This window comes from Lonchura striata, chromosome 4 (genome assembly GCF_046129695.1).
Source record: "Lonchura striata isolate bLonStr1 chromosome 4, bLonStr1.mat, whole genome shotgun sequence".
NCBI classification, from domain to species: domain Eukaryota; kingdom Metazoa; phylum Chordata; class Aves; order Passeriformes; family Estrildidae; genus Lonchura; species Lonchura striata.
This window is the reverse complement of record NC_134606.1, coordinates 20,307,505-20,322,037: the sequence shown is the minus strand read 5'-3', so window position 1 is coordinate 20,322,037 and position 14,533 is coordinate 20,307,505. Positions and strand designations below refer to the sequence as shown.

The following is a 14,533-nucleotide window of genomic DNA, read 5'->3' as shown; positions in this document are numbered from 1 at the left end:
GGAAGAGAAGTAATTCTGGAAGTTTCTGTCACAGAGTTTTTTCAAAATATTCTTTTGAGTTGTATTAGGAATGGTCAGAACTAGAAAGCTATGACAAAAGACCAGGAAACTAATTTACCATGGTAATGTATTTGCCCTTGATATACAAATATGAATGTAATGGAAATGTTCTTCAGAAAATTATTGTGCAATTTACATTAAGACAGTACCATTTTAACAGTAAAATCAGAGAAGGCTGCACATATCAGCAGAATTTCTTTGCAAGGAAAGCTCCAAGGGCAGGGGATAAATTAACTCAGAAGTTACTTTTGGTTGTGCAGCTTTTACTAATTAAAAAGATCTTTGCTTACTGAATTTTCACAGTCAATCTGCTAACATTTTTTTTCTTTTTTTTTTTCTCCCACATCTGACACCACAGCTAATCAGCAGAATAAAACTTCAATCTACATCTGAAAGTCATGTAGGCTGGTGGGCAATGTACACCATATTCTAAGAAAATCAACCCCCTTGTCCATTTTTTCCACTTTTCCAATGTTTTATTCTCAACTGAGAAAATGTAAATAAACCCTTAAGAGCAAACAGAAAGTTGAGTTTCCTATATACTCTGCCTGTAAACGGAATCTTTTAAATTTGCCTTAACTGTAAAGATTACTTGTTTTCCTTAGTCACCTAGGCTTGAAAAAAAAAAAAGAAGGAAACATATTGGAAGTTTTCATGTACTGTGCTGAAGATTATTATTTCAAATTCTAAAATGAAAGGAAATCCAAAGCAATTAATTATAACTGCATTGTTTCACACCAACCAAAATTAAATGGTAAATATTTGAAGTAAAAATTAATAACCAAGATAATTTCCAAAATGCTGTTTCCATGAAAGATCTTCATAAAAATCCAGTATAAATCATTATTAAATCCTAACCTAGCCAAATACTGCGGATTACCTAGATTCCAATTAAATGTGACAAATGAATACTTGACAGACTTCAATTTCAATTCTATTTCTGTCAGAATGATCCATTAATATTGAAGACTACATTATCAGAATTTAAACAAATCAATAGTTAAAATGCAAGTGGTCTTAAGAGTCATATGACAGAAAATTCTCACTCAAATGTCAGGTAATACATATATGAAGGAACAAAAGTACATTCCATCCTGATCCATCATTATTTATAGATTATTATTAACAGAAATTTGTGGAGTAAGATGAAATGCCACTGTTGAAATCTTGTCTTTAAAACGTGACAGCAAAATCCAGAAATCTGTACAGTATAATTTTCACCACAATATCACCCACCTTTTAAAGGTGTCTGTTCAAGGTTTTATAGAGGAGGAAATCCTGATTCTATGCATGTCTTACCATACAAAATTTTTTTACTGGAGACTTTTTGTACATTCACCATGAACTAGTGTATTTATCTACCTCAATGTTTCTAGCTAATAATTTTAGAATACTATTTTCAAAACCAAATCCAAAAATTTCATCCTACCAAATAAAAAAGAAACTATTTTCAGAAAAAGAAGCATCTGAAATATTTTAGTTATTAGAATGCAATTCCAGTTTTTGCATCAATATGAGAATTTAAATTATTTTGCTTTAACTAATGACACTGCTCAAGGACTTTTTGTTTTCAATTGCACGTCAGTTAGTGCGATTTTTTTTTTCATTAGCTACCAAATACATTAAAAATTATATTAATTTCTGATTCTACAGTTTCTCCAGCATGATCATGCATATCCTATGTTAAAATACTTCCTGAATTCAAAATCTCTTGTCTACAAATTCTCTATATTGCTGGACGTCCAAGGGAGTTGATGAGTTGTTTAATTTAACATCCTAAAAACAAAATCTCACTACAAAACAGACAATAAAATTATCAGCCCAATTTAGGTACAAACTCTACAAGCTTTTTTTCTGACATTTTTTCCAGTAATACCATTATCACTTTTTCCCCCTACCACATCCCCAGAAAAATGAAATGTAAACAAATATATTCATATAAACAACCAAGGAAAATATATAAATGCAAATGTATAAACATACATAACCTAATATAACTTTAGATGGATAATACTGTTTTCCTTTTTAGTAAATTAATTTTTTTTGCTATTGGGATATATACTTCAAGCATATGTAGACTGCTGTAGCCATTCTTCAGCATTACACACCAGATTTGGAAACATCTTATGAAAAATAACATCGTTTTAATGGGTTGACATGTCTATCTCAGACAAGACAAAACCCCAAGAATAATTATTCAGTATTGCAATCTCTGAAAAACTAACATGCACTTAGCCAAACTAATTAATTCATTCTATAACAAAAAAAGACACCACCCTTCTTGTACCCACCTATTAAAATTAAATTAGAAAACCCATTATTTCTTTAGTTATCAAAAATCTGTACACTTTGACTTATACTAATTTATTTTGTTGTTTATGGGAAAATGAAAATACAATGAAGTCAGTCTCTGACTCCATAAAACTTTAGATCAAGGCCAAAAAGTGGAGAACAGTGAAATATTTGCATTTTATAAAATGCATTTCAAAATGAATAAAGTCTTTTTTGTTTTTTAATACTGAATAGTTTTAAAGAAAAAGAAAAACAACCTAACCTGAGACTTATATTAATATTTTTTTGTTTCTAACAATAGGAGAGTTACTATGAAATAAATAAGTATTTAACATTTTCCCTTTCTACATAAATGGACACTGAATTTAAATGAAATGTTGTAAAAGTACTGTCCAATACAAAATGTGAAGAAAAGGAAAGTAATATTCTTCTAATCTGAATAATGAAGAATGGACTTGACACTGTGTTTTATTTTGAAAACAGTCTATACAATGTTTTTGGGGAAAAGAGAATTCTCTAGAGTGGGGTTTTAAAATACTATTTTCTTTTCCTGATGCTGTATATATTGCATTCTGGGAAATTTCCTAAGTAGGTTTTGAGTCAAAAATGGAAGGAAGTGAGGCTATACATGTCCTTTATGGTATTTTATCTAAAATGAAAAGTATATAATTTTATTCAATTACCATTTCCCCAGACCTCTACTGATATTTTTTTCAGTGTTTTAACCGGTTCTGCAGCATAGATTTTAAGTAATGTAAAAAAAAAAAGCTGTTTTAATTAGTGTTGTTATGTTCCATTATTTTGTATACCTGCATTTTAACAAACTTTAAAATCAAATAATTACAATATTAATTATTTAACATATTTATTTATGGTTTTGGACTGACCTTTCAAAAGTCTACTTAGTATCACTTGCTAGTGAGATTATGTGTGTGAATGTTGTGTTTGCCCCTACCATTTTCCATATGCTCTGCCTCACCAACACTGCCATCCGGCGTAGTCCTTTCGTAGTTGTCCTCTGGGAGTGGAAGGGCACCCAGTCTTGGCCCTGATGAACTCTTACTGCTTGGTGTTTCTGACTCCTCCAGACCGCTGTCATAGCAACTCTGCAATGACCCTTGATGCGGGTCCTGAGGCTGACTCACAACAGAAAACGTCACTCTACGAAATGGCTGCAAGAGAAAAGATTCTGAATGTCACTGCAAAGTTCAGTCTTTGAACAACTGATTCTCAAAACACGACTTAAGCAAACTAATATTTTAACATTTACCAATTAAACAATTTTGTCTACATTTAAGCAAACAGAAAGTACAGTTCTTAACATAAATGGCCAGTGGATAGAGTATTCATGGAATTTTACTGTAATATGTGGTCAGAACCTTCACACAGTTTATCATAGCCTCCTTTTGAATGGCTACAGGGACTAAGAAAGCTGGTTATAATTATTTATAAATTTTGTACAGCTTCTCTATCAATCAGTGATAATAGGTTGATCAGAATTAATATCAGACTGCATAAAGGTACTTGACAGTGTGGGCACATGTATGCATAAGGTTGAGTGGGTGGGTAAAAGTGCTCATCTGTAAACTATATTGTGTGTATTATGAACATAGCAACCCAACACACCCATAAGATTTCTATAAAATCACTACCTGTGTTTCTGACAGCTAGTTAACATGGGAAAGGAGGGAGGGAAAAAGCAAAAAAAAAAAAAAAAAAGAAAAGGGACAAAAAAGTCTCTTAGGTCCTTTGCCATAAAAGCCAGTGCCTGGAGACAGGGTGTGTTGCCAGCTGACTTAATAAAGCCTTTAAAGTACCGAAAGCACAGCTGACACAACATGCTTCCACTGGGACTGTACAAACATGGATTGTTAGAGATTTGTATTCATTCAAAATGACAGATATTACTGTTGCTCTGGAAGCCTACATGCTGAACCCTGGCACCAATGAGAATCCCAGGAAATGGAAGAATCAATCCCTCACATTTCAGAGGACGCTGAGGACATGCAGGATTTTCAGTGAGAAGTTAGGAGACTCTCTTAGGATTTAAACTACACTCAAGCAGCAATGATACATTTAAAATAATTTAATGATACATTTAGAGAACTGTGGAAAAATGTCTGTTCTAGAAAGCACCTTTTGAAAAAAACACCAATAGATTCATTTTATAAAACACCACAGAAATTTTCCTGTGTTTAAAATGGGGTGTCTGACAGTGCTATTATTTTTGGCTTCAGATGTGTTTCAAGCCCTATGTTAAAATGAGACATAGGCATACATCACTCCCAATGGCAACTGTAGTCACTATAGGATGGAAATATATATGCAGGCCAGAAGGGAGAAAACAGCAACTGCAACCACTCACACAAGCCCTGAAGAACAGAAGTCCACATCAGGTTTACAAGTAGAGGGGTAGGTGGAGGTAGTTTCATTTTGAGGATACAAAATTCTTTTGAGGGTACGAAACTTTGAAGATATCAAGGCACTTAGTGTTGATGGTAGACAGGCTGGACAACAAATATGATACTAAACCTTCCTGGCATGAGTAGATCAAAAGTTTAAACAGGTGGGTTACCAGAAATACTCTACTATAACTGTTTGATGGACCAAAACTTCATGCAATGAGATACTGTAATTTCTAACTATACATGAATTATAGTTATGGGCCAATGACACAAACTGTGAATCTCCAAGATTTGAATTCACTTAGAACATCCCATAGATTATTGCTGAATATCAAACTATTTTGGCAGTCACATTTGGATCAACTGAGCTGTGAGAGAGGCCCTTTGGCATCTACACACATCAAACTCAAAGAGTCATACTAGGTTTCCTTACTGGCTCAACCTCAAATTTCCTATAGCAGAGTCTCAATCCTTAAAATAATTTAGTCATGATGCAATTACCATATAAAAAAGTAACAGCTTGAGCTGGTACCTCTGAGGAGGGACCCTGAGCAGAGAAAATCATGGGGTTTTATACTTTCATAGTCTAACAGCATGGAAGTCTTGGGTTCTTCAGCTTCTGCTCTGTCTCTGATTGTCTGGTCACCTGTATGGGACAGGTCCCCATGTCCTTTATTATGCAAAGGGTTAGTAGTCCATGGCCTCTTGCCTGGGGTTCCCAATGCCCAGAGCTCCCACTGCAGCTCCTCACCAACCTACTTGCACTGACTGCATTCCTCAACACCAGAAGGACTTTGTATCATCTACAGTTCCTGCAAGAGCAGTGATGTAACTTAAAAGGGAATTAGAAGAAAAAGTCATCAAATATTTGGAACTTTATGTTCCATTTCTTATTGATTTCTTGGAAATCAGACTCAACTAGATCACAAGAAATGAACACCTGTTTATCACATCTGTAGCTACCAAGTTATCTAAAATAAGTTCTGGAACAAGCTATAAATATTTAGGAGCATCCTGTTCATTTTCACATATTCTTTGAAAGTTATATGCCTTACCTAATTGGCATGTAGGGAAGATGGCAGATGCAAAGTTGGGCTGTTTTATAGCTGAGGCTGAAAATTCCCTAAGAACATACTACTACAAATCCTTGAAACTAAAAGAAATGGGATGTACTTTTACTATGCTGTTAGTAATAGTTTTTAAACAGATCTTGGTGTTGATATTGCTTTTTTCTTAAGTGCTGTACTGAATAGGAATTATCTAACACAAAACTAACACACAGAATATTCAGTTCAGTAGAGCCAGTTCAGCCCTTTGCGCAGAATATCAATGAGGATGACGTAATGATGATAAAATTCTTTCTGAAAGAATGATGTGCATGTTAATGGCTATTTTGCAAGATTTATTGCACTTTTACTTGCAGTATAAGCATCAGAATTCTGACCTTTCTATTGCATTACCTCTGAGAACCAGACCTTCTCAGGCAAATGTATTGCAAGTTTTGAATGCATCCGGCCCCATGAAATAACATCATGGCCTGTACTTTTCCAATAAAAAGAAATAGACTTGCATTATAATATATGTCTATTACCTGCATAGTTAGAAACACTCCATGTGATTAATATAAAGAATTTTAAGAACAAAAAAATTAAATATCTGTATTGCAGTTGACTGTTTCCCACATGTCATCATCTCTGATGTGTGAATTACCATATAGCTTAGACAGTATAATCTGGATAAACATTTGTCATAGCAGAACTACCAGTTATAAAAGATATTGAGTTTTTACATACTTGGAATATGTGGGCTAAATGAACTATGGCACCTCATTTTTACACCCAAAACCCTAGGACATCTTAGAGATAAAGTGGATAAAAACACAGCAGTATGGGATTGCTCTAAAATGCCTCTGAAAAAAAACGGTACATGCATGTACATGTTACTGTTCATGAAACTCACAACAGTCCTTTAATTGCTACCAATAAGAGCATTTAAGTTAAATGAGTTTAAATCCCTATGAACTTAGTTATGAACACTAGAAAATTAATACATAATAAGCACCACTTATGTATTAGTTTCTATTAATGCAATAAGTCCCCTCCAAAACCAATAACTTTCTTCATATACTCTAATCTTTGTTTATATCCTAATCTGTAAAACAGTTGAGGTTTCACATAAAGCTGCATATTAGTGAAAAAAAAACAAGAGAGAAAAATGATAAATACAAACATTAATATTTACAAAAAAATATTGGTAGAATGCTTGTCTTATGTATTTATTGCCATGAAAAAAATAAGAACAGCAAGCTCCACCTTAACAAGCAAAGACAGACTATATACTAATTTTTTTCTACTCTTTATAAAATTATACCATCAATTTCTCAGAAAAATTGACATGAGAAATTTTCCAAGCGTTTTGTGGAGTCATGGGCTGGTGACAGACACATGACATGATGTTTCAGCACGGGCAGATGGTAGATTGCTGCGACCATCCTGAAGCACTCCCATGAGGAGAATGCTCCACCAAGCACACAGCAAATACCACACTCACACGCAGCAGCTGGTTGTCTAAGACAGCAGAGGCAGGAACAGTCTTTGCATAGGTTTCCAGTGATAGTTTATTTCACCAACACGATGAAAGCATCCAGGGACACAGACACAGGTACAGGGTCCAGGACTACGTACTAGTAAAAATGGGCGAATCCAAAAGCAACAACCAATCACCTGAAGGTGTGAACAGGAAAAGGATTACAGCGACCAATAGGGAAACACAAGGATAAACTGACAGGGTACCAACAAGGGTAAAAGGAACAAAGAAACTGCTCGAACCTTGACCATATATGGTTAACAGGTGGTTGAACAGCCAAGGGGCCAACAGGGATAGTGGCACTGGGGTTGATTAACAGCATTGCTGCAGTGTGGTTTGATTTAGCCAGTTGGTTTTATTAATGTTAGTTATCTTTTATGCTCCCCCATTTTTCCCCTCACAGTTGGTTTGATCGAAGTTGTTTACCCCAAAAGTTCCCACCATTTGGCTCCCCAGTTATCTGTCATCTTCTTACCTCTCTCTGTTTTATCCTTATTTGGTTCAATCAATCAGAGTTTGTTCATACCCTTTTGGTTGTCAATCCTGTAACCACCCCTAGTTTCTTCAAGAAAGTTCTCTATCAATCACCCCAGTTTAGCTTTTCTATTTGTCCCCTGACCTTGTGCCTACTCCTGTTATGTTATCATAGGTTGTTGTAATTGGTGTTATCCTTCTCTGGTTTATCCCCATTGGGCGAGACAGGTTTGCACCCACCCCCTATTTGAGTTGCTGTAATCTTTGATTTCTTTGGCATTTGTTCCTGCACCCACCCAGAGAGCATCTTTGTTCTTGCCCCACCTGGGGAAAATAAAGACTCTTTGGGCTAGCAGACAAGTGTCCTTGTCTCATCCCTTCACTTCCTCTCATCATGTGGAGCTACCGAAGCTGCACAACCCATGCCGCAGCACTCAGCACCACCAGGTTGGCAGATGCCATTCCCCTGGGGTGTCCTCACTTTTGGTGGCCACCTGGCCTCACACAGGCAGTGCCAGCTGGCTCATTCCATCTGCCCGAGGTCGTGGCAGGTAGTCGCCACACAGTATGTACCAGTAGTCCATGGGAGAGGTTGAAGTTCTAAGGGACATTCCTCCAGGGCATAGCCCCAGGAAGTCTAGCAGGCCCACAGGCCTCCAAAACACAACACTGAGTCCTTAGCAAACAGCAATGAGTTTAATCTGGCTTCCCTTTTAACAGGGGTTTTGGATTTCCCAGGCTCAGATAGCTGACTGGATGGGATCTCTTTCCGCCCAGCTCTCTGGCCAGTGGTGTATCTGCATCTCAGCTAGAACAGGGATGACTGTGGTCTTTGCTTGGGTTTGAATGTAATCTATTCCAGGCTTATTCAGGGACTTGTTTTCTTCTAGGCTGATTGAGTTTAGGGGGCAGCTTCAGGTCAGCTGCAATGCATTATCCAAGTGCTGACAAATTAAGGCACCTACCTATGAGGGAACAATGTTTTGTTTAGCTTCATTGATTTTCAATGCACAACATTAATCCAGCTGTATCTATCACCACTGTGAATCAACATGGTAAAGTAACTTTTACCCAAAGAAGTCCACAATTGTTCAATTTGTCTATCCCAGCAAAAAAGTAACTTTAAGCACTTATTATTCCTTTAGTAGGGACTTAAAATATTCAGGTTTAGTAAGAAGACCATAAATTTAATAAGAAGACTGTAGGTTTGATAATTTTCACCCTCAGAAAACTGATATCATCTTTTCTGAGAACAGCATATGGTGTTCTTCCTAATTGTATCTGACCTTGGAGGTGAACAGATCACAGACAAAAGATATACCTTTGCATTATACCTCAGTGGTAAATCTACATTTCTTCCTTGTTTCATCTGTGTTTCTTAAATGGGATAGTTTCCTTTCCACTCATCCATAGAACAAAAAACACTGTAATGCCAAAGACATACCCTTCCTGCTATGCATAGTAACTGAGCTTTATTAATTATTCTATGGTGCAATTCTGGTATAATTTATCCCTATCCAAGATGGAAACTAAAATTATATTTTTAATACATGAAGAACCCTAGTTTTGGAGGTTGACATTAGGGACAGAGTTTGGCCAGACTAGATAAAAAACAATATATCCATATAGCTCCACAAGGCTTAATCGTGACACTTTTTCACCATTATGGGAGATTTTTTTTTCATATCCCAGATTTTGAAGTTTTGCATTGTAATTCCTGATATTTCACACTGCTCATGGATCTTATTCTTTCATTATTTCTCTATATCTGTTGCTATCAACATTATAAACATTCTTCAAAAATGTTGGTACATTTGTACTGGAGTAGTGGGGTGACAGAGTAAATATTTTTTGCATTTAATTATTTAGAGAATTAAGTTTGCAACTATCAACCATTTCTCAGCCAATTACCCCACAACTTATTCTGTGTACAAAGTGTATGCACTAAAGTATAACTATTTTAATTGCTTAACACTTGGACAAAGATAATAAGGTTTCCAGGCCTTCCTGTGATCACAATACCTAAGAGCTAGCTGGAGATTATCTAGTCCAACTCTCCTGCTCAAAGTGGAGCTGGCTAGAGCACTTTGCCTTGGGATCTGATCAGGGTTTTAGTATCTTCAAGAATGGAGACTTTGTGACCTTTCTGCGCAAGATGTTCTGTGATTTTGCAACTCTAAGAGTAAAGGAAGTTTCTCTTAAATTTCAATGGAATTTCTGTATTTTCTGCTTGTACCAAACATTAAAAGCAGTGGTGATGAGTCAGGCCTAAATAATATAATTCTTGTTAGCTTCAGAAAGTCAATCAATGTCAAGCTGATTTTAAGACTAATACAATGACTCTGAAGTGTGCACAGGGTAGACCTGAAAAACAGGCAGAAGAGAGGCATCAACTGATCACATAAATTCAAAGTGTTTCTTTAGCACTTGAATTTTGATACAACATGTCATTATCCTTTTCTTTCTATTCATTCTTAATTGCTGGAAGCTTGTTGGAAGACAAACAAAATATTAATGAATGATTCCTATTCTGCATGAATAGTTTCAACCCACACAAATCTTTTCCCTATTCAAATCACATATTTCCTCTGTTCTAAACTTCTGTCATTGCAGCTAATATAAAATTGGCAGGAAATTAAATTAAACAGGCATTATTTTTTTCAATGGGAAGTCTGAAACACCTGAGATTAGTATTAGATTAGCAGGCTAAAAGAGGAGAAAAATGCTGATATTACAGCTCTGTAGCAGACATTGCCTGTGATGAACTGTAATTAGCTTATTTTCATTTATTTTGGTTTCTCTTTTATTAACTTTTCTCACAGTAGTGGTATTCTGGTCATGAACCAGAAGTGCATTTTGTTGTTCTGTATAAAGTTGAAATATGCATCCACTAATATCTATTTGTTTAAGCCCAAGGCTACATGTTAAGATCTGCTATTCATGGATAATATTTCATAATTCATTTTACATTATAAATATCATAGTGTAACATTCAAACATATTTTTTCTTTTTGAGCTTAGTGCTTTTCTCAAATATATTCTGTTTCCTGTTATCCAAACTTCCCTTTCTGAATCACAACAAGGACTTTTGAGCAGGCCAAAATTATTTTTATTCACCTAGGTACATTCATTAAGTAAATTCCTAATAATTTTTGTCTCTAAGTAAACAAATAAAAGGCATTCCTTTATTTCAGTGTATATCACCAAAGAACCAGTAATATGAAGAACATCTCTTACTCAAAGATACTCTCAAAGATAAAATACTCTTTTGTGCGAGATCTCCATATCAAAATACAACACACAAGCTTCTTTAGAAAATTTAGACAAAATCTTAGAAGGCCTGTAGGCCAATGTTCTTAGCACATCACAAGAGTTCTTGCTTGCTATTGAAATGTAAGCATATAAAAATGAAGAATAAATGAGAATCTCATCAGAGACAGTAAAAATAATTTTAGCATACTCTTTTGACTGCTCATTAAATGTATTTTTGTTATCACTTCTGTGTCCAATTGTTTGAAAATTATAAACACAATGCATCTTTGATGCTGAAGTGCTCTCCTATTATTCTGCTGCAAAATTACATGGATGAAGTAACATTTTCTCTTACCAAGACCAATTACAACATGAATTAAGATTTTTATATCTCTTTCAATTTTCTTAAAACAGAAGGTTTTCCTATATCTTTCATGAAGACTAAACAGAAATTCAGTGTATCTAGTATTTTTTTTCTGAACTTGATGCATTAGATTCCAGTAATCTACTCTTTCTAATAATCTCCCTCGAAATCTTCTGAACACTTCTTTGACTCAAATTTATTATTAAAACAGTATAGAAGTGTTCTTTTAGCTAAGTTCCAATATGTGGTACTATTCACTGCTTACACTTTCACATTCTTGACTTATGTTCTCTCAAACTTTTCAGTGATATTATCTTTTGCTGAAATATTTGGGGAGCCTTTTTTTCCTGGAGAAGTTTGTTTTGTTTTCTTTGGTTTTCAGGAAAGAATATGCTGCCTGAAACTACTCCAGGGATATTGGTTCACAGAATATTGTGTCTCTTGGCTCCTGTCTTTCAGCATGAGAAATCTTTATCTTTGCTATGCTGTTTCACTAAAGTTTTTAATTGGCTGAAAACAAACAAAACTCTAATTTGCCATCCTACCAGCTCAGTCACCCAAATGTTTGGGTTGTGAACATCATCGTTTTCTCTTGAATCTGGAATATTATTCAATAATTTAATGTGTAGAAAGGAAAAAGAATATACTTCTTAAACTTAGAATGGAGGAAAGCCATTTACACTATATTTTAGTTCACCAAAGGTATAGATGACAGAAATGAAATCTCCTTACCCCCAAGTTTGTACTTTGCTATCCTTGGAAGAAGTATCAAGAAGCAAATACATTGGACCCTTTTGGATCAAACCCCAAAGCCTCCCTAGATGTCTTGGACTGCCTCCCTAGACATCTTGGACTAAAAGGAGCTCAGTTCACAGTATCAGACAAGCTACTCCACAGTGAATCTCCACAAAATGCATATAGTATGAAAATAATTCTCAGAGCCCAATGTTCCACCATTCAAATCAATTCCTCTTGAGCCATTCTATTTGCTACTGTAGACAGAGACAATTTTTAAAAATTGCTTTCTCTTTGTTTTATTTCTCTGCTCAGAGAGGCTGCAAAGATTCTGCAAAGGAATCTTTGCCAGAATGCTACTGAAAGCAGACATAGATAGCTAAAGCATATATGAACCTTTCAACACATGAAGCCTTATTATTAGCAAATCACTGATGCACAAGTAATGTCTTCTATCTAATGTAAAATATTATTCCTGCTGAGATGAAACATTTTGAATAAATTGAAAATACACAAGAGTGTTCTGTATAGAAATTATTAGCTAAAAATATATTTAAAAAGTTACCATTAGAAAAGTTTTGAATTATTAATGCATACATTGAATCAAAGTAGAAATTTTTGTGCCTTATATCTCACCTATGTGCTGTCATTGTTAAAAAGGCCAAGCATTAATATTATTAATATAAAAGGTATTTATGGATATATAACAGAGGATGTCCATGTCCAGAACTAAACTCCAAGCATTTTTATCTATACAGCTACCTTGTATAATTTAAACTACTGATAAAGATGTGAGGCTATTTGTTAATTTACTTATTTTTTCATATTTCATATAGAAAAAATACTTTAAAAGTATTTCATTACTGAAAAAACAGGATCTGTATTTTCTTCTATTGCAAGAAAATGTTTGAATTGCAGTGGGTATTTCAAAATTAAAATGAGACATTTAGCTTATAAGAAACTAATTGTTGCAAAAATAACCAAAATTAAAGAACAATATGGGGGTTTCTTTAAATTTATAAATTATAAACTTACTGATATGAAGCTATTGCTGCCTCTTTTCTACTATGGCCATCTGGAATACCATGCATGTAAAGCAAAATTGCTTACAACTACTGAAATGTGAAACTGTCACTTTCCACTTGACTAAATGTTCATTAACTATTTGATTATGTTGCTGGTATATTAAAGGTGCTTTGTATGTACAGCTTTAAAGAAGTACTGATATATTCACCTGTGGAATAGATTACAATCATCAACTTGTTATGCAACTATTACTGTGAGAAAATGGTGTAATGTCACAGAAGAATAGGCTTGATTTCATTCTTTTTTCCTTCAAAAGTTTGGTGGTGAAATTCTACTGAAACAAATGTTAACTTGTGTTGTCTAATAAAAACTTTCCTGGCAGATGTTTGCCAATACATGCACTAGCCAAATAGTAAAAGCATGACTTTTGAAGAAGCCAATGAGACAATTGTCTGAGAAAAAACAACATGCTCCTCATTAAATCCTTGAATATAACTACCTTCATTATCCTAGGAAATGATTTTCACATGTGCAGTTTAATTTTAATTTTTTCATGTCAAAATCACTTTTATCTTTTTCTTCAGATTTGGTCCCAAAAAAGGACATATGTTAATCACTCAAAATATTTTCCTCATGCACTTAGAAAAATAATCAAAGTACTTATACATCTGACTACAAGTCAAATGAATATGCACGCATAAAATACTGTAAAAAAAGAAAAGCCAGTTATAATAAAAATATTTAAATTACTCAAGAGTATAACTTTTTATAGTGTTACTATCAATAGGTTTTAATAGTCATGTTAGCTGAAATATTCTCAAACTTGTGCACATAAAAAAAAGAGCTCCTTCTCAATTAAAAACATGGCTAGCTATACGTGTCCAATTAACAGTTTAATAAAGTTGAAGTATAAAACTTCAGGTACGACAGCCATCATTATATAGTAATAAGTTATACAAAAATACTTTATTCTGTTGATGAATGCAGGATGTCCTTCAATGATTAGAACCACAGATTGATGCAAAGATTCTCTTTTAAAAGAATCAGGTCTTTTGCTTCCCTTCCAAAACCTTTTCTGCATAGCTTATCTGTGGAAACAATCAAAGACATTTCTTTGGATTGGTTATTTATTTGTTTGTAAGAAAGATGCACTAATTTTTCTTAGCAGGAACATGTATTTTCATGTTCCTTTAATCACTTTAAAGCATTCTGAAAATAAGACAGTAGAAAGAAAAAATACTCTAAGCTTAATGAATGGCTGGTTTTGATTGAATGTCTCATATAAATAAAATAGACAAAAAAGGATTAATGATACATTTTGTTATGCAGCTGATGAAGG

At 34.4% G+C, this 14,533-nt stretch overlaps 1 protein-coding gene across 4 annotated transcripts in view; it reads right to left on the bottom strand.

The window, feature by feature from the left end:
- The window catches only part of PCDH7 (protocadherin 7), a 261,503-nt gene that overhangs the window by 134,780 nt on the left and 112,190 nt on the right, over positions 1-14,533 (bottom strand). For 2 of the 4 annotated variants that reach the window (XM_031504566.2, XM_021554318.3), the window contains one exon: positions 3,308-3,524. The exons of 1 other annotated variant lie outside the window; for it this stretch is intronic. In XM_031504566.2, coding sequence (XP_031360426.1) covers positions 3,308-3,524 — 217 coding nt within the window. The remainder of the gene's footprint in view (positions 1-3,307; positions 3,525-14,533) is intronic. One more of the 4 variants, XM_021554319.3, reaches the window with a different exon arrangement.